Below are 18,769 nucleotides of genomic sequence, written 5' to 3'. Positions count from 1 at the left end.
CTCCCAATCTCTCTCTGGTCCCAATGGGAAACTGCTCTTAAAGGATACATCAAGGCAACCCCCATGTTACCCTATGGGAGAGATAGGCCTTACAGTAGTGAAAAACAAATTTAGCTGTATTTTACTATCAGGACATGTAAAACACGCCAATACATGTCCTACCTTTTCTATGCACTGCATCCTGCCCATGGGGCTGCCTTAGGCCTACCTTTGGGGTGACGTCCATGTAGTAAAAGGGAAGGTTTGGGCCTGGCAAGTGGGTACACTTGCCAGGTGGAACTGGCAGTGCAAAACTACAGACACTACAGTGGCAGGTCTGAGACATGTTTACAGGGCTGCCCATGTGGGTGGTACCGTCAGTGCTCCATGCCCACTAGTAGCAATTGATTTACAGGCCCTGGGCACGTCTGGTGAATTTTACTAGGGATTTACCAGTAAATCAAATATTAGACAGAGAACATATGCACTTTAGCACTGGTTAGCAGTGGTAAAGTGCCCAGAGTCTTAAAGTCAACAAAAACAGGTCAGAAAAAAATAGGAGGCAAAATGTTTGGGGATGACCATGCAAAAAGAGGCAGGTCCAACAGTGAGAAATTTGTATCTCTTGAATTATAATCCATATTCCAGTGCATGATTTTAGTAGACTCTGATTTTATAGCATATTTGGAAAAGGTGACAAATGCTACATGGGAGTTCTTCTATGTACTCTAAACAGTTCAAGAACACCTACGATTCAACAAAATGGCCCTTTACTCATTAAATTCTTAAATTCCCAGCCATGTTTTTCCAGGGGGTTAGGGTAGGAGGCATCGCCAATGATTTAATCTATGATTTTAGTATGCACGGAGCTGTAATGGATGCAGTATTTGAAAGAAAATGGGAGCCATGGACCAGGTGAAGAATTCTCAGCTATCTTTACAACTCTTTCAAAAAGAAAAAAAAAGTATGACAAATAGTTGACAAAGCTGAGCCATCAAAGATTGAGCACTGAAAAGGATATGATTGAAGGACCTGGAAACAGTAGAAGTTCATTCAAGATTACAGGCTTTGAGTGCATGGGAATTTCCAGTTCCCCCAGGATGTCAGCTAATTTGTAGCCTTATCCCAACATAGGGTGTTGTTTTGTAGTACACAAGGTCCCAACCATATTGAAAATATAAACCATTGCCATAAACCATGATTTATTCTTTTCTGCAGGTCTCGTCTGACTGCTGACCAGGCTTTGCATCACCCCTGGTTGCAGGAGACTGATCAGGGAAACACGAAAACTCTATCTAAGGAGAAGATCAAGAAGTTCTTGGCTCGGCAGAAGTGGCAGGTAAGTTGAGGGTTGTGAGGCCATTACTCGGATTCCTCATGTAGTTGGAAACCAGGGTCTTACTCCAGTGCAATAATCTAGTTTATTACCGGTGGCCCAGTGGTACAGTGCTGTGGCGCTCTAATTGAAAAGGACAAATGCTGCTTTTTATTAGGTTTCGCTTGCGCTGTGCGTGAAGTTTTTTGTGAATTAAAAAAAAAATCTTAAGAGTGGCTTAGAGCCCGCCCATTACTTACCTATACTTACTGTTGGTTGGCTCCCCCGTCACTCTCCATTCCAGTCTTACTCTTGGTCAGCAGCTCCTCCTGGGCTCTGTCTTCTTCCTAGGCTTCCAGTCTTGTCTTCGTCCATGGAGCTTGGCCCAAGTACTCCATCAGGTGGCCAGAGTGCTTACACTGCCCACAGGCTTCTGCAGGTACTTTTTTTACTTTTTGGCATGACCCTCCCTTCTCTTTAACCCGCTCAACTTTTAAGCACAACTGCACCTCCCCCTCTTTAACCCATCTCTCGTGCAGGCTGTTATTTTTATCTCAGCGCTCGTTCCTAACACTCCCACCCCTGCACACCAGCTTGTGTCCTAGACCGAGCCTCTAGTGCCCCTCAGTAAGCCCTGTGACGACTGGACGGCTACCAGGACTGTCTCCGCCATGTGCGTCCAGCACCAATGTCCTCGTGCCACAGATGTCGCGCTGTGAGTTTTAGTATCATGTGTCTGAAGCCGCGTGGCTTCTGTGTGTTAATTAGTAAAGAGACAGAATAATTCCTTGCAAGTCGGAAGGTGTGCTGGTTTCTAGGTTCCGTTTTTCTCCAGGGATTGGTTGGGATGGGGGAATACGATACATACATTATCAAAGTGCAGAGGAAATGCAGTCTGGGTGGTATCTGTCGCTGAAGTGTAGTACATCCATTCTCACTGTCAAGTGAGCGAGCGTGTCTGGCCAAAGTAACATCTGAATACAGGCACTAATTGTATAAGACCGATTCTGAGCCGTTTTTATTTAGATTTCAGTCTTATGTGCAAAAATATATTCTAATTTATTTTCATAGTATAAAGCAGCGGGTATGTTAAGATTCCTAGGTTTCCATAATTGTCAGAAAATCAACTGTGATTCCACAATCTTCCTAGCGCTGTTGAGCTGATCAGTCCTGGCCTTGCGAGCTTGGGTTTAACACTGGTGGTGTGTTTGCAAGTCTGGTTTTGTATCAGGATTAGCACTGGGGTGTACTTGCCATCCACACAGATGCGTGTGGGATTACAGTGTGCAGCCAATTGTTTCCCACAGCGATACTCTTTTCTGCCCGTGTTTCATGCAGACTGCACAGCTGTCCCATGAGCCCCGAACAGAAGGGCACTCTAGGCTTAACATTTACTCCCAAGTTTCTAGTCGGCCTACAACACTAGATGGTGAATGTTTGTGTGTTGCCTTGCACTTGTAACCTTCCATTTAGAAGTCCATTTCGTAATCCTTAGGTGCCATGGGAGGGTCATTCTCCTCTGTTTACAAATACAGTAGGGGGCCTCTTTGTGAGTGTTTCCCAATAAGCTTTAATGACGCACAGATACACCCATGCCTTTCCTTCCTGCGGTTGTAAGGAGCAGCAAAACCAGAAGACCTTTTTAGGCCCATAATATTGTGAATTGGGTGCACCAACCAGGCCTTCTAAATTGTCCTGTGACTGGATGTCAGCTTGATATGTGGGTGTGCAGGAGTAAAATGCTGCTAGTAATGTTGGGAATATACCAACACAGCAGCTGTGTATGTACAATCTGATGTACATCTTTACCCTTACTGCATCAAATGGCAATGATGCACTTTCTCTTTTATTAAACTTACACACAGCTGTTAGTCAGAATGTCTTATTCAGAAACTTTGACATATATTGAATACAAAAATATAGCCCCACTAGGTTTATATTTTCTGTTAACTCCAGTAACACAATATTTTTCTAGACCAGTGGTTCCCAACATTTTGACTTCTGTGGACCCACACTTTTTCATTAGTGGAACCCGGTGACCCCCACTGAATCATTATTGGAATCCGGGGACACTCCCCACCCCAGGCATTACTGAAAGATGAGGACCATATATGTTAATATTATTTAATTTATTTAATTTTCTAACCAGTCATAGACCCCCTGAGTAGGATGCTTGGACCCCCAGGGGTCCCCCAGACCACAGGTTGAGAACCACTGTTCTAGACGATATTTAGGACACGGAACATATGTCGGACACTTCTATAACAATGATTTTCTGGTGTCTCACACCACACAACCCCTTGTGTTTTCATGTTTGTTGACCATAATGCACAAAGTCTGAAAATGAAACAAGCAAGTTGAGTGTGAGGACGGATTATGGTGCCTGAAAAGCTGCCTATATATGGGTGAAGTATTCATGTTTGGCCACAACATAATCTGACATGCGTTGGTGCTGCCGCAGGAAAGTGGACAACGCCTTCAGTTTTTTTTAAACCTCTTGTTGACCACGTACTTAACAGCATTTAGCAGTGAGTCCCTGGTGCAGTAGCAACATGCGTCCTCCTTACTTCATCATTGTGGTAGAAAGGAAGGTGTTTATACAAACGTGACCCGTGACATTGGTCCATGGTAGGTTCTCTACATTACTTTTGGGGTTGCTCCACCAGTAGAGGTTTTGTTTCTCCTTGACATTAAAGGTCTACCCACAGTGCTAATCCTTTTCACATGTGGGACTTCCTCTGAATCACTGGCTCATGATAGACCAACAGTTGGTAGCAGCTGATGTATAACTTGGGAAGAGGTCATTTTATTCCCACCGCCACCCTGGCCTGTAGTTGAAAGAAAGCCTCCTGGTTCTACCAGACAGAAACTGTTGTAGTCAGTTTTGACTTGGATCCCCTCCTTGCTCTGAAGTGTGAAAGGAAAGATGCTGGTTGGATGACCCAAATGTTTGCTGCAACTTTACATGGGGGGAGTTAGTTTGTCAATTCACAACTGCCATTATTTCTGCAAAAAACCTTGCCTATGTGTCCGGTTTAAAAGTTCGCATTTTTACTTTGAGGTACCAGCACTGTGCAAGAAACATACTTAAGGAATCAGAAACATACTTGCTGTTACTGAGACCTGAAGGAGTAGGAGGTAGGCCAGCTGACATGCTGTGAACGTCCATATTTCAAGCACAGAAGTATGGGTCTTACATGATCATGCTCTGTTAGGGATCACATCGGTTAGATGTGGTCGAGGAAAATCTGTGTCAAACCCAGGCTGAACTCTAAGCCCTGATCGTGGTTAACCGGTATACCCTAGGTGACGCTGCTGCTATCTCATATAATGCACATGGAGTGTTCACTGTTTCCTTTACCTTTCTCCAAACTGAAATGTATCATTGCAGCTGCACGATTAGATTGAACATTATTAGCACACTAACATTATTAGCAAGTCTTGCCTCTTTTCTACTTAAAACACTTAATTAACAATAGTCATTGCGGAGTTTGTCTACTGCATGTATCTGAAGTTCTGTCTCACATCATTCTCCAAGGGAAAAATCACAATTTTATTTTGCTCCACCTTGAAAGTCACAAATTAAACATAAGAGATATTTGACCATTGCTCGGTGCACAGTGGTTCCTTTGTAGCTGGTATTGGGTTGCCCAGTTGTATCCTAATCCATGATGCCCAGAGAACCAGCCTGACAAAAACATCAAAGTCCAGCAATTCAGTCATTGGATCACATGTCAGCAAGGAAAAGGTTACCTAATGTAGACGTGTCTGAATTAAAGTAAGACGTAGGTCAAAGCCCACAAAGTACATACAACAGATCATCCTGACAGCTCAAGCGCTGTCTAGGCTTCACCTAAAAATGGCATTTTCTTGTAAAAGGGGTGGTTTAATAGAATCCTGCTCACCGCTTGCAAAAAAAAGCGTACTTAAAGAATCAGGTTCAGATGCTGGAGATAGTCTATGGATAAAAAAGAAGAACAGGTGAAAGTCAGACTGGGGTAAGATTTTACCGGCAAGGATTTGCAGTTGCTCATGATGAAGTCTTCAATTTGATATATTTTTAGAACCTATTTTTAAAGACTGTTTTAGGGTTAATGCCGAGGCCTCCTCCAGTAATAAGCAGTTCAAATAATCTGGGAATGCAATTTGACATGGCCTTCTATTGTTTTTTTTTAATGTAGAGCATCTCTAGCGATTTCTACCTAACACCTTTTATATTTCTATCCACAGCTTTTCAAGAAGATTCTCAGTCGTATATTATGACACTATGGCATAGTAACCATCAATTGTCATTTTGGCTGACATTTCTTTTTTGGTGCATACACTCAATTCCTCAAATCTTTATCTTGTCATTGCCTGCAAAGTACCATATTTATTGCCAAACAGCAGCTTTTTTTTTATAAATACACACATTTAGTCCCTAAATATCATTCTATCATTTTCAATCAAGTACTTGCATGAACTAATGTCCATTATGGACATTTTATCCCCGTCATTTTCCAAATAGATCACCATCTTGTCAGGAATGGTGCAATACGCCAGATTCACCAAGAGTATGTCACCTTATTATCAAAGAGAGCCATACTGTGCTCTAAGCCTGGGCCCCTACCAGCTCCTTATTTCCCGCAGATGGGATCACAGACCTAAAAACTGGGCAGCAGCAGGGCGTTGGGTGAAGAGCAAGCTGTAAGCCCCCCAAACCAGGTACTGCAAACCCTTCCTGGGGCTCCAACAAAAGAGTGCTGGAGTCAGCTCTCCATCTTTTGTGCCCTGCAGAGGCCTTGTTCCAGGTCACAAGTAGCATGCAGCAGATAAAAGGGGCAAGCCATAGGACAGAGAGAGGCCTGACCATCTCCCATCTGAAGAAGGAGGCAGGGATATTGGAACTTGCTCAACTCCTGTTAGAGCACAGCGCGAGAAGTTCTCATCTGCACCCCGGCAAATTCTGAAGTGGCATGTAGTGTTGCAGAGCTATCTACCAACTCCTCCTTCCCCTCTCTGCTCGGTTGACAGGACTGTGCCCTCAATCAAACACCTTTGAGGCTGAGCCACCCTGTGACTGCCCATCTAATGTAGATAATGGTGCATTTTCAGGGCCAGTATTAGGAAGCATGCTATTCCCTGCCTCCATCTGTGATTCGCAGAACCTTTACACTGTAGTATGAAATCCTGCTAACCTCACTGCTTATCCCCTCCACTGTCCTAAACTAATTTCATAAATCCCTACACCCAGGCTTGTCAGAAGATAGCATGAGGCCTGGGGCCAAAACCTAATGCGTGGCCCTATGGATGCTTCTTCCGTTTTGCCCACATGTGATAAGCAACACCGGATTAAGTATTAAAAAGAATGTCCTTCAGGAAAAGACAAAACAAGGCGCCATCTAGTTGTCTGTCTACAGACGCTGCCTCAGCTACTGGGCCCTCTCTTTCCTATCTACTGCTTCCTGTGATTGTCTTGAGAAAAGCCATTCAATAACATCTCTTTTTTTTTCCTATCTTTGTAGAAGACTGGCAAAGCTGTCCTAGCCCTGAAAAGGATGTCTCTGTTGTCCAACAAGCAAGACAATAAAGTTACCTCCCCTGATTCTCCGCATCGAGATGGTAATTCCCCTCAGACTCCCTGTTGTGTGCATCATGTAAAAGAGTAGACCCACCCCACGCACTAAACATTAAAAGAATTGGTCTCCGTTCTATAGCCAAGGACTTGCTGGGAGGAGTACATGCTTCATTTCCAGCGTATATCACCACTGGACAGCTTGTGTTCACAGGTGGTAATAAACTTCTCTGATTCTTGGTTATTCACCAGATTCTGAGATTTTCACTTGTGATTCCGGGTTAATTCTGGGATTTCTGATTGCCTATAAGATTCTGAGATTTCTGAATGTCCATTTGGTTCCTGGTTGTCCCTGCGATTCCCGATTGCAACTGTTTGTTGGCTATACATACAGGACAAAACATCTTCAAATAAACATACCAAGCCAAAGTGCAGTTCAGCAACTCCTTCTACCGCCCCCTTCCCCCCATCTCAAGGTCTTGCACTCTACAAAGTCCCATACTTATTTCACTACAAATTCCTATTCCTCTTCTATCTATTACCTGCCAAGGCCTCAAATGCAGACATAATTTCCAGATTCCACTGGGCGTCACATCAAAATATTATTCTCTCCCTGTCACACAAGACAAAGCACCCCGTGGCCCTCATGGGCCTTTGATGCTGTACGTAGGCGTGCCTCATTCACAGTGTTCGAAACAATGACCATATCGTAGGTTTGCATGGCTATCGAGCACCATTGGAAACTGGCTTGAATTACTGAAATAAGCAGAAAACTGAACTTGATTACCCTTGGTCTTTCATCTATAAATATCATGAAGAGCATATTTTGCCTATTCCCTACTTTCTCTAGCGCTCTTTACATAGTTTAAATTATGGATGAGCATAAGCTTTATTGGGTGAAATTGACAATGCACGTTAAGAAATCGCAAAATTATACATCGAATTTGTCTAGTTACACCTCTGTTGAATTTCTCCTGCAAAAAATCTATCTTGCCCTGTTTCGACAAAATAAAACTCCAAATGCTGATTCTGATTTGTGCCTATCAAAAAAAGTCCATTGGGTGAGATTCTTTAAATCAAAATAAGAGAACAACTTCCATGAGTGTTAAATAATTCTCTGTATCCATGCATCTAAGTTGGGGTGAGTGGTGTTTTCCTTGGAGATCTCCCTAGGTCTGTTTCGTGTCATGTACAATGTGTCTCAGTCCTATGTCGTAATTAGTTGGTTTCAGGCATTGTCTCCTCAGGGCAGCCTCTCGGCAGATTTGGCTTGGAGTGTCATGAGTAAGGTGTCCCATTCAGTCAGTGATATTACCCTCCCCATTTTTGGATGTATACGCAACTGAACTGCAATCTCTGCAGTGTCCCATTTGATCAAGTCCTGTACACATGGGCCACCAGGGGAGGTGTGAGTGCCTTCCAGTGCATTGCTACGCCACGTTTCCCCAGTAGCAAGGCAGGTTCAGAAATGTGGACATTGGTTTGGCTTTCATTGGTCTGGGAAATCGTCCCTGTAGGCACACTGCTATCGTTACTGGTAACAGCAGGTCAGTTAGGTCAGTTAGGTCAGTTAGTATGTCTAAAATGGTTGCCCAGTAAGTTTGTCTGTGGGGGCAATTCCATACCATGTGAAAGAAGTCAGTCATATCTGTTTGGCATTCAGAGCACGTCAATGGTATTCCCAAATATATTTAGGCTCGTCTGGCCAGAGACAGATGTCAGTGTATGTAATTAAGTTGCTTATATTAAAACCGGGCGTTCCTGCGGACCGTTATTGCATACTCTAACATGCGGTCCTATTGTTTATTAGTGAGTTCCGTTTCTATTTTCTGTTCCCGTGTGTGTTTCAAGTTTGTAATTCCAGCATAGTATGCTGGAGCCACAGCACTCTGGAAGCAGGTCACCGCTTTGCATTGTGTTCCATGTGTCAACATGAATGTGGAGGCTTCTGACGTTAGGGCTTGACTTGTTGTGGCTACACATTCGTTTAAATTTCCTTCATGGAGGTTGCCATCCGAATGATATAACTGTATGCCCAAGTATTTGAAAGTATGTAGTTCCCACTTGAGGGAGGTGGTCAGTTATGATGGGCATTCATTTGGGTGTTTAGTTTTAAGGGGATAAAGACAAGATTTACTCCAGTTCACTTTAAGTCCTGATATTTCTCCGAATTCACTGAGCAGTAGTTCTAAATGGGGTAGTGTGCATTCTGACTCCCGCGAGAAGAGCAACGCATCATCCCCCCACCATGCTGCCATGTGGTAACTGTTCCGCACTTCGATCCCCTCATCAGACCCGTATCACACATGCCAGGGGTTCCAGATCTAAAATAAACGGAAGCCAGTGGGCAGCCTTGTCGGGTACCTCTGAGTAGCTGTCATCCATCCGAGGACATCTGGGCAGTACGAACCCGTGCCAGGGTTTCAGGATAGAGCAGGTATATCCATCTCAGGAGACTTCCAAGCCCCATGGCGATGACAACCTCAAACAAGTAAGGCCACAGCAACGTGTTGAAGGCTTTTTCTCTATCCAGGGAGACCACTGAAGGGTCTCCTCGTTGCCGGATAACTTGATCCATGATATGTAGTAGTCGGCGGATGTTAGTATGTGTGTTACGGCCTAGTAAAAAGCCGTTTTGATCCAGATGTATCAGATCTGGTAAAAACGGGAGCAATCTGTTTACTATAATCTTCCTCAGTATTTTGTATTCCGTGAGTAGAAGCGAGCATGGCCGATATGATAGTGCATCCAGTGCGTCAAGCCCCGGTTTTGAGAGGACTATAATGGTGGTCTCTCTAGTAGTGTCTGGCAGACGGCCCCTAGTCAGCGCTTCTTTATACATCACATGAAGTGTGTTCGCAAGCCGGGAAGCCTTAAATAATGTAAAATTCAGCAGGTATACCATCCATCCCAGCAAAATAAAAATCACTTTTTTTCCTACAGCAAAACTTACATCAGCATATTTTTCTTGCATTATTGTTTTTTTATTAATACTCGGAAATGTTTTTTGCACAATGCAATAAAGTGTGCCTTAGCCATTTCACACATCTGGTTATAATTGTTTGCCTCTAGTTATTACAACTAAATAATACAAAATTATGCGCAACCCAAATCTAGCATTTTGAGTTACATTTTAGTGCAAAATGCATACTTCATTTTGCTAAATTAAAAAAAAAACAAGGGCCAAAAAAAACCTCATGTGCTGAGAAAAGGACCCGAATGCATCCTGTGTGTTTTGCGTTGATCTGGTGCTCCCACAATAGAAATTTTACGCATCCAACATCATGTCATGTAGAGTAATGATGTAATTTCATAAAACGGTTTGCATAAAAAAATGTAAAACAAGATGCAGGAAATGATGCCACTGTAATTGACATTTCACACAGGTCTCCTTATAACACAGCTGAATGGGTTTACCCTCATGGTTAAATACCCACCTCTGCATTAATTCATTTAGAATGAATACATTCTCAGGTTTACTGAAGCAACAGTAGTTTATTCTATCATCCTTTCTTTAATTCTGTAAAGAGCTTTTAGTGAGCCTCACAAATTAATTCAATTGAATTCAAACGAAACAAGTTCCCCAGAAAAATCTTACTGGTGGCAGTGTGAGCAAATGGGCGACCTCACTTTGTCTCAAAGACAAGGCCTGGGGACTTAGTGCGGCCCACAGTGAAGACAGAAAAGCGAGGAGGCTGCATGTGCCCAGCTGTCCTTTGTAACCTTCTATTTCTGTGCAGATTGCAATACATTAGGTGCACATAGACCCATCATAAGCCCTCCTCCTGCAAAACTGTGACCCACCTTTCCTTTGTTCATCCCTCTTCCCTCTTTGTATCTCCATGCGTCGCTTCGATCTCCTCCACATTCACTGCTTCTTCTTCTGCAACGCAGATTTCGGCTTGAGCCCCCAAGACAGTGAAGTCTTCAGCTTACTTCACCAGCAGATCCAGCGGCCCCCCAGCTTCTCGAAACCCCTGAAGGACCAGGCAGAGGTGGAGGGCAGCAGTGCCTGTCTGCAGTGCCACATTGAAGGTAAGGCGCCCTTTCAGAAGCTCAAGCAGAGTACGAGTTACCATGTGTTGCCACCTGGGAGAGAGCAAGAAAAACACTGGTTATTGTCCGAGGTGGTCATGGAGGGTTGTTTGCCTTGTACTATGAGTGTGTATTCTAAAGAGAACTTTCCTTCATTGGGATTGGGTGTGGTGCCATGCAAACGAGAAACTCTTTGCCACCATATTGCTGATTTACAAGAACATCTGGAGCCGCCTATAGAGGGTGTTCAGGGACCATCTCAAACTACACCTTCAAGCGCTGCTCCGGGTGTACGCGGCCTCCTTTGAATGCTAGTCGGGGTATCTCTGAGCAGGTGTTGTATCTTCATAGGGGCAAGCTACACACCAGCCTTTGAGTGTGGGAGATGTTTGTTACCTTACAAATCGGGTTGGGCACGTCAAGGGAGCAGGAATTCCAGCAGAGACGCCTGGAGTGAAGGGTGAAGTGCTTTCTGTGTTCGTTTGCTGCACACTCGCCAGTGCATGTGCTAATATGGCTGCGCTTTGTGTATTTTTTATTTTTTTATTATTTTTTTATTATTGCGATTCTTGACAATGGTCTGTACGTAGCATGCTGTGTTAGGTCCCTCCCAGTGAAAATTGGGGCAGTCTGGTCCTTCATTATTACTGGCTCATAGACTTACAAACTTATGTGGCTTTAAGTAGTCATTTATAGGAGAAGGTATGCTAAACTCCTCCTCCTCTCCGCCTCTGTATCCCCTTTGATGCCTCTGCCATTTCAAATGTTTGCGTTTGTGAACACATGTTCATAGAACGTGATGCTGTCGATACACATGCTCTGCATGCTCCTGCCATCTAGTGTTGGGCTCCGACACTTACAAGTTGTTTTCCTTCAAAAAAGTCTCTCGAGTCACAAGGTGTAGTCACTCCTCTCTTAGCTGGCAATGTGCTTGGGTATGATTCCAAATTAAATTATTTTTTGGGGCAATTTGGGATTGGATCTGTACCGACGGGGCTCTGTGATTGGCACTTGTAGCACTTTCCTTCGGGCTCATTTGGTTGCTTTTTGACCCCAGGAACACAGGAAGAAACTCCATTCTGTGATTGTTTGTTTTCTTTTCTTCATTGCGACATGCAGTGGACACCAACCTTTTACGACTCCTCATCTTCAGGGCCTCAGGCCCACTTAGGAGCTTTGTGCCCCTTGCCTCGAGGAATTCATAGCCAAGAATGTGATGGAAAGGATGCCCTTCCAATACTGCCACCAGTGTCACTCCAAATTTCTGTGGACCGACCACCACCAGGTCTGCAATCTCTGCTCCCCCCGACCATGACAACACTATGTGCAAGACCTGCCTCACCTTCCAGTCTAAGAAGACCCTTAGATACTGACTTGAGCAGAGGTTGGCCTATTGGAGAATGCTGAGGCAGGAGCTGGATGACACCCCGACATCTTCAAGGAACACAGCGCCAAGGCAAAAGAAGCAGCCAGCATTTTGGATAGTCTCTCAGTCTGGAGGTGGCCTTTTCCTCTGAGTCCAACAAGGAAGCGGAGCGAGACCCAGGTGCCCGAGGGGGGGTCCGGCATTGAGCCTGGTATCAAAGAGGAGCCACCTGGGCCACCACTGCCCTTGGAATATGATCAGAAGTCACCCAGTCCTTCAGAGCTGACCATGCTCCTCCCATCATGCACTGAACCAGTGTGTCCTGCGAGCCTGAAGATGCTACGTAAACCTGCAAAGCTCACAGGTTCTTCATCGCGGGGCAACAAAGCCTGTTTCAGCATCAAAACCAACATTGATGTCAAACTATCAGCTCAGAAAATGCCCTCAACACCGAAAACACTCTCTATGGCCAACTCCGAGTCAGAGCAACCCATCATCCAGTGGCAGAGGGAGGCGCTTGATGCTCACCAGAAGTGCTTATTTCCATCCTCAGGCAGGCAACACACCTAATGACCTAGGGCCTATTTATGACACTACATCCTACTACAATGTCATTCAGCAGGCAACCACTTACCTCAAAGTGTATATGCGTGCCTTCCAGGAAGATGATGACTTCCTGATAGAGATGCTATTTAAGCTGCAGCACAGAATGCAATTCCTCCCAATGCTTAAGAGTATGCTTAAGACCATCAGAGACGCCGACAAAGAGCCTGTGATGGCAAAAGTAGTTACAGCCCAAGTTGACTAGAAATATAAGCCCTGTCCCAACGACCCCTGTCCCATTTCCATGTTGGCCTGCACTACATGTAATTGTCCAGGCCACAGGAGATGCTGCCCTTCCAGATAAAGAGAGCAAAAAGATAGATACAGCAGTTCAAGTTATCGGTGCAGGTGGCTATGCGATGCAGGTTGGCCTGCTTTTCTGGAACGATACAGCGCACTGAAATAAGGTGCAAGACTTCCTCAAGTAACTCCCTGAGAAATATAGGCAGAGGGGAGAAGAATTAATGACAGATGGAAAAAGCATTTTCAACACCACCATTTGCTGTCCCCTGGATACCACTGACACTGTGGCCCATGGAATTAACACTCTCATCCTGATGAGATGGTTTTAAACCAGAAGCACAGCAGCATCTGCTCAACATGCCGTTCGATGGTGAGCACCTCTTCGGGCCAGCCGGTTAACTAGATGCTTGAGAAACTGAAGAAGCACACAGACATCGCCAAGGCTGTGGGGGCCCTTCAAACGTCCACTCCTAGTGGGTTTCTTTCATAGGCATCAGTATCAGGCAGGCAGCAAGACCATCTCCCCAGACACACCTTAGCAGAGACAGTAGTAGGTGTACCAACAGCAGTCTTCACAGGTCTACTTCAGAGGGGTGTACAGAAACAGCAATAACAGGGCAAGGTGCAAGGGTGGCTCTAGCAAAGTGGTGTCCACCTTTAAACCGTGACTCTTCCCCACCCAATCTGCCCAACTGATCACATAATGCCTGTCAGGAGATGGCTTCTGATCTCTTCTCCCACTGGCAAGAAATCACATTAGACAAGTGGTGTTGGGTGTAGTTCAGCAAGGCTATTGCATAGACTTAATCTTACCACAACCCTACATTCCCTCCCACTCCCCCGCACAGGCATCTTCTCAGCAGCAAACACAACACCTGCTAGAGGAAGAGGTCTAAGCACTCCTTCAGAAAGGCACCCTTGAGACAATGCCTGTCCACCAACAGGGCAGAGGGTTTTACTCACTTGATTTCCTTATCTCCCCAAAATTAAAGTTCTCTCAGACCCGGTGTGGACAGCAAACCCCTTAACAGGTAAAGTTCTCTCTGAATATGTCCACCTGGTGACTCTTTAATATATGATAACTCTACTTCTACAAGATGACCTACCTAGTGGCTTTAGACCTCAAGGATTCCTACTTGCACACCCCCACCTATCCGGCCTACTGACGCTATTTTCTTTTCATGGTAAATGGTTGGCATAACTAGTTCAAAGGAACTCCCCTTTGCATCACCATTGTCCCAAGGCTCTTTCCCAAGTGCCTAGTAGTGGCGGACGCTCTCTTAAGGAGAGGTGGCATCCATGTTTTCCTCTGTCTCGACAATTGGGTGATCAAGAGGACAAGCAGCCAACATCTCAATTTTTCACAGTCTTGGGATTACCATCCATAGCCAAGTCCAACCTTCAACCTCCCACAGCCTCCACCCCTGCTCCACGGCCAACCCTTTTTGGGAGCAGTACTAATTTTCATTACCATCAAAGCCTACCCAAGCCCTCAGTGTGTTGCAGCCTTTGGCCAGCTTTTTTTAAAATTTTCAGCCAAAACTTTACCTCACAGTAAGAACTGTAATGCGCCTGTTGGTCATGATGGCATTTTGCAAGCTCTGCTAGATATGTATCCATTGTAACAGTGCCTGTCAGCACTTTGGTCACAAGGGGATGGATAGATGGAAGATCCAGTGTTGGTAACAACCAGCATCCCTCACTCTGGCGCAGGATAGGCTTTTCCTAGACTCCATTCTGCAAGTTCCCATTACCATGGACGCCTTACAAGCCAGGTGGGGAGCTCACCTCAACCCCAACATAGTACAGGGTGCGTGGACTCCACAACAGCAGAGTCACCACATCAATTATGTTGAGCTTCTGATGATCAGCCTCGCCATGAGTCTCTTTCTAATGCTTATTCAAGGCAATTTTGTTCTGGTAAGGACAGACAATATGACTGCAAGAAGCAGAGGGTAATCACTCACTCTCCCTTTCCCTGCTGGCTCAATCTGGCATTGGGCCTTTCATCACCACATACTGTTGATGGCAGAATACCTTTCGGGGTGGACAATGACCTAGTGGACCTGTAAGCAGGACGCATCAAAAAGTCCACCTGTGGGAACTCCACCATTAGACCCTGCATCAGCACTGGGGGCACTCCCAAAGTGGACCAGTTTGCCATCCTGGGAATGCAGATTGCCCAACCGTCCCCTCCAGGAATCCACACCCTCGGTCCATGGGTAAAGCACCATGGATTGACAGGTCAAGGATATTTGCCTACACTTCTCTGCCTTTCTCACTCCTTCCTCTGGTGGTGTAGAGCATGCGGCAAACATCGCAAACCATTGAGATAATCTCTTTTTGCCGCAGTAATGAGCTGCAGGCCCTCACATTGCAAAAACCCTTCATACAAGTTCACAAGGACAGGGTAGTACTCAGGACAAACTCTTAAGTTCCTTCCTAAGGTGGTTTCCCCATTCCACATTATCCTGACCATAGAGCTCCCAGTCTTTTTTCCCAAACCAGTCTGTAGCACAGCGCGCATTCTATAATCTAAACGTAAAGCGCATTCTGAAGTACTACATTGACTGAATTAAACCTTTTTGCAAGGCAGATCAACTGTTCATGGTGTTTGCAAAGCCTCACTAGGGTCACCCATATCTAAGGTGGGAATTGGTAGATTAATATTTAAGTGTATCCAAGCTTTCTATCACAAAGCCAAGAGAGCTCTCTTTTTTACCCATAGGGTTCACTCAACTTGTAAAAAGGCTGCAACCATGGCCCTCTTAGGAAACACTCCCCCTAGCTGTCATATGCAAGGCAGATACATGGTCAACCACACCTATGTTTACTAAGCATTGCTGTGTGGATTTTCTAGCCAGACAACAGGCAATCGCTGGTCAGACGATCACAAAGACCTTATTCCAGACATCTGAGTCATCTACACGCTAGCCACTGCTTATACAATGTTACTTTTTACAGTTTGTGCAGACGCATGTGTATCTACAGCAACACATGCTACAAACAGAAAATGTAACCCTCTAAGCATCTGTTTGTAGCATGTAGTGCTGTTGATTCACAGGTACCCACCCTCCTCCTCAGGTGCAGGTGGCTTTGGTCACAGATCTCACCTCTCTTTAAGCTACTATCCTCTCTTGAAATACACATTTGCGTTATATAGTGTTAATGCAACACTCCATACTACTGTCACCTGTTGCACAGAAAACAGTCTAACATAGAGATGGTGTGCATGGCCACCTAATAGAGGAGTCACTACATCTTGTACTTAGAAAGACTTTTTCGAAGAAAAACAACTTGCAAATGTCTGAGCCAAACACTAGATGGCAGGAGTGTGGAGCGCATGTGAATCTACAGCACTACACACTACGAACAGATGCTTACACCGTAAGTAACATTTTCCTTCCAGTTTACAAACAATTGCTTCCAAAGCTTGAATCTAGTTAGGTGCTATTTCTTGCATTGCAAAGGCTGCGGTGGACTCCTTTCACTTACAAGGGAAAGGGAGAAGTTTCCATGAGGAGGCTTCAAGCTCGCTTTTCAACTAGGGACTGGTTTTAAGTATACATTTTTAAGATCACCTAACAGTCCAGTTTGATAACTCCTCGAATGCTGTTCTGGAAAACATCTGTGGTTCACCCCATTTCCATCAGAAAAGCGTGAAAGTCTGGAATATATGTGGAATTATTTGTGTTGGGACAGAAAAAATGTTGAGTTAACTGCCCTGTTTCCTCTCTCATTTTGCCTGCTTCTTTTAACTTTGGCCTTTTTATCATCCACAATTGTTGACACGTGTACAGGTTACCCTGACCCCGAAGTCATCTGGTTCCAGAATGGCATCCCCATCCAAGAGTGCGGCCGATACCGCATGGAGTACGATGAGACTGGCAGCTGCTCCCTGATAATTTCTGATGTCACGCAAGAAGACTCGGGACGTTACTCCTGCAAGGCTTTCAATGACAAGGGGGAGGCTGAGATCTGTGCCAAGCTAACCGTCTCTGCCCTGCACGCAGTGCGCCACAGGTAGAGGGTGCAGTCTGCAGATGAAGTGCTGTAGGAGAAAGACACCTTGATTTGCAAAGGAGGGAGAATGGGTGCATAGCCATGTGACTAGATGTTGGTGTCTAGGTGCGGATCTTGGATGTGTTAGCACTTGCAGAGATTTGTTTGTGAACTTCTGACCTTTACGTTGGCCAGATGTTGAGCAAGGTTATTAACTGATCCTGGGTGAAGGAAGGACCTTTCTCATCTGGCACCGGCGGCAGATTGGATTCTTCAGCGGTTAAAGAGCTTGAGGGTGGGATGCAAGACCACCTGCATGATCCGCCATTTTATCCTCTGGCCTGCAGAACATGATTGGAAAAGCACTCTAGAACTGTGAAGGGGGTTTGATTGCCAAGGATGTTTCTGTTCTACTCAGTTGTGTGATACACTGCCTCTCTTGGCACCTCTTGAAGTGGAACGAAAAACACAAGGGGGGATGGATAGCTCTGCACTTAAGATATTTAAAATAAGCTTGTCAATAAAAACTACTTTGTGCATAAATAGGACTCTACATCTCTCTTTTCTGAGCAAGTGTGTTTGGTGATTTTCTTCCGTTTATTTGAAAGAGTCACAGGTAAATGCTGAATTATTTAATGGAGCTGTCACCAGCCAAACTGCACCTACATCCAACCCTCGTGCTCCAGCAAGTGTTTGTAGTCTGCCTGATTAGCTCCCAGTCCCTCAATCCCCACCATGACTCCAGTTCTCCCAAAGATATAGTGTAAGTGAGAATTGGATACCCTCAGATGCATGTTGCAATAGTGTTATGGAAGCCATCTTTACAAACTTGTTAGCCATCAGTTACGCCGCTGTCACGCCTCTCTGCAGCATTGACCTAAAACCTGGAGTGGTGCATGTGGAAAATAGGTTTTCCTGTTTTTAAAGTCTAAAAACTTAGACTGGGGTTTGCAGTAACAGATAGGCCAGCCTCACAGTTCCTTCGTTTTCTTTTACAAATTACTTTATTTTTTCGTTTATTAGCTGCCAGTTCCTCTGTTGTTGGGCATTCTCAGGGCAAATTTTTAGGAGCACACTTACACCGCTGTGTTTCTGTAACTCCCAGCCGGAAGCCATCATTACATCTGAAAGCCAGATCTTTCTGAGAAAACCCGCTATAGCTGCTCTGTGGCCAGAGATCCAAGAATGATCTGGTGCATTATTTTCTTTGTATTGAGTTTTCAATCAACGCACTGTGAGGTGACAAATATTATGATACATAAGCTTCCAGTATAGTTTCAACTAATGACTCCTAATCACCACCTATTATGAAGCCCTAAGTCACTCTCCCATCTCTACCTTAAGCCAAATTACCCTTCAAACAACAATAGCCTTCTCCAAATAAAGCACACATCAAGGTTACCAGCCATCGAGGGCGTTATGGTGTTGAGAACTAGACCGCTGATATAGTGGATCTGGAGAAGGATTGTGAAGCAAAGACCTTTTAAGCGACCCCGAAAATTACATTCATGTTGAAAATGTAAGGACAAAATAGGTTCAGGAAAAGCATCCAATAAGTAGGACTTTAAACACCGGCAGAACTTGGAAAGCCTCTCTATAACCATAATTTTCACTAGAGCAGGTGTCCTTGAAGTTATTGGTGGAGGTCTCTTCTTCCACAGAGATGCCAGTG

At 44.8% G+C, this 18,769-nt stretch overlaps 1 protein-coding gene across 1 annotated transcript in view; it reads left to right on the top strand.

The window, feature by feature from the left end:
* The window catches only part of LOC138301517 (myosin light chain kinase, smooth muscle-like), a 326,421-nt gene extending 308,781 nt beyond the window's left edge, over nucleotides 1-17,640 (top strand). Inside the window, exons 22-25 of the mRNA XM_069242031.1 lie at nucleotides 1,198-1,318; nucleotides 6,799-6,895; nucleotides 10,743-10,883; nucleotides 16,896-17,640. Coding sequence (XP_069098132.1) covers nucleotides 1,198-1,318; nucleotides 6,799-6,895; nucleotides 10,743-10,883; nucleotides 16,896-17,122 — 586 coding nt within the window. The 3' untranslated portion in view covers nucleotides 17,123-17,640. The remainder of the gene's footprint in view (nucleotides 1-1,197; nucleotides 1,319-6,798; nucleotides 6,896-10,742; nucleotides 10,884-16,895) is intronic.
* The last annotated feature ends 1,129 nt before the right edge of the window (nucleotides 17,641-18,769 follow it).

Source organism: Pleurodeles waltl, chromosome 6 (assembly GCF_031143425.1).
Source record: "Pleurodeles waltl isolate 20211129_DDA chromosome 6, aPleWal1.hap1.20221129, whole genome shotgun sequence".
NCBI lineage: Eukaryota > Metazoa > Chordata > Amphibia > Caudata > Salamandridae > Pleurodeles > Pleurodeles waltl.
Note: the sequence above shows the minus strand (reverse complement) of the source record. Positions and strands in the feature narration are given on the sequence as shown.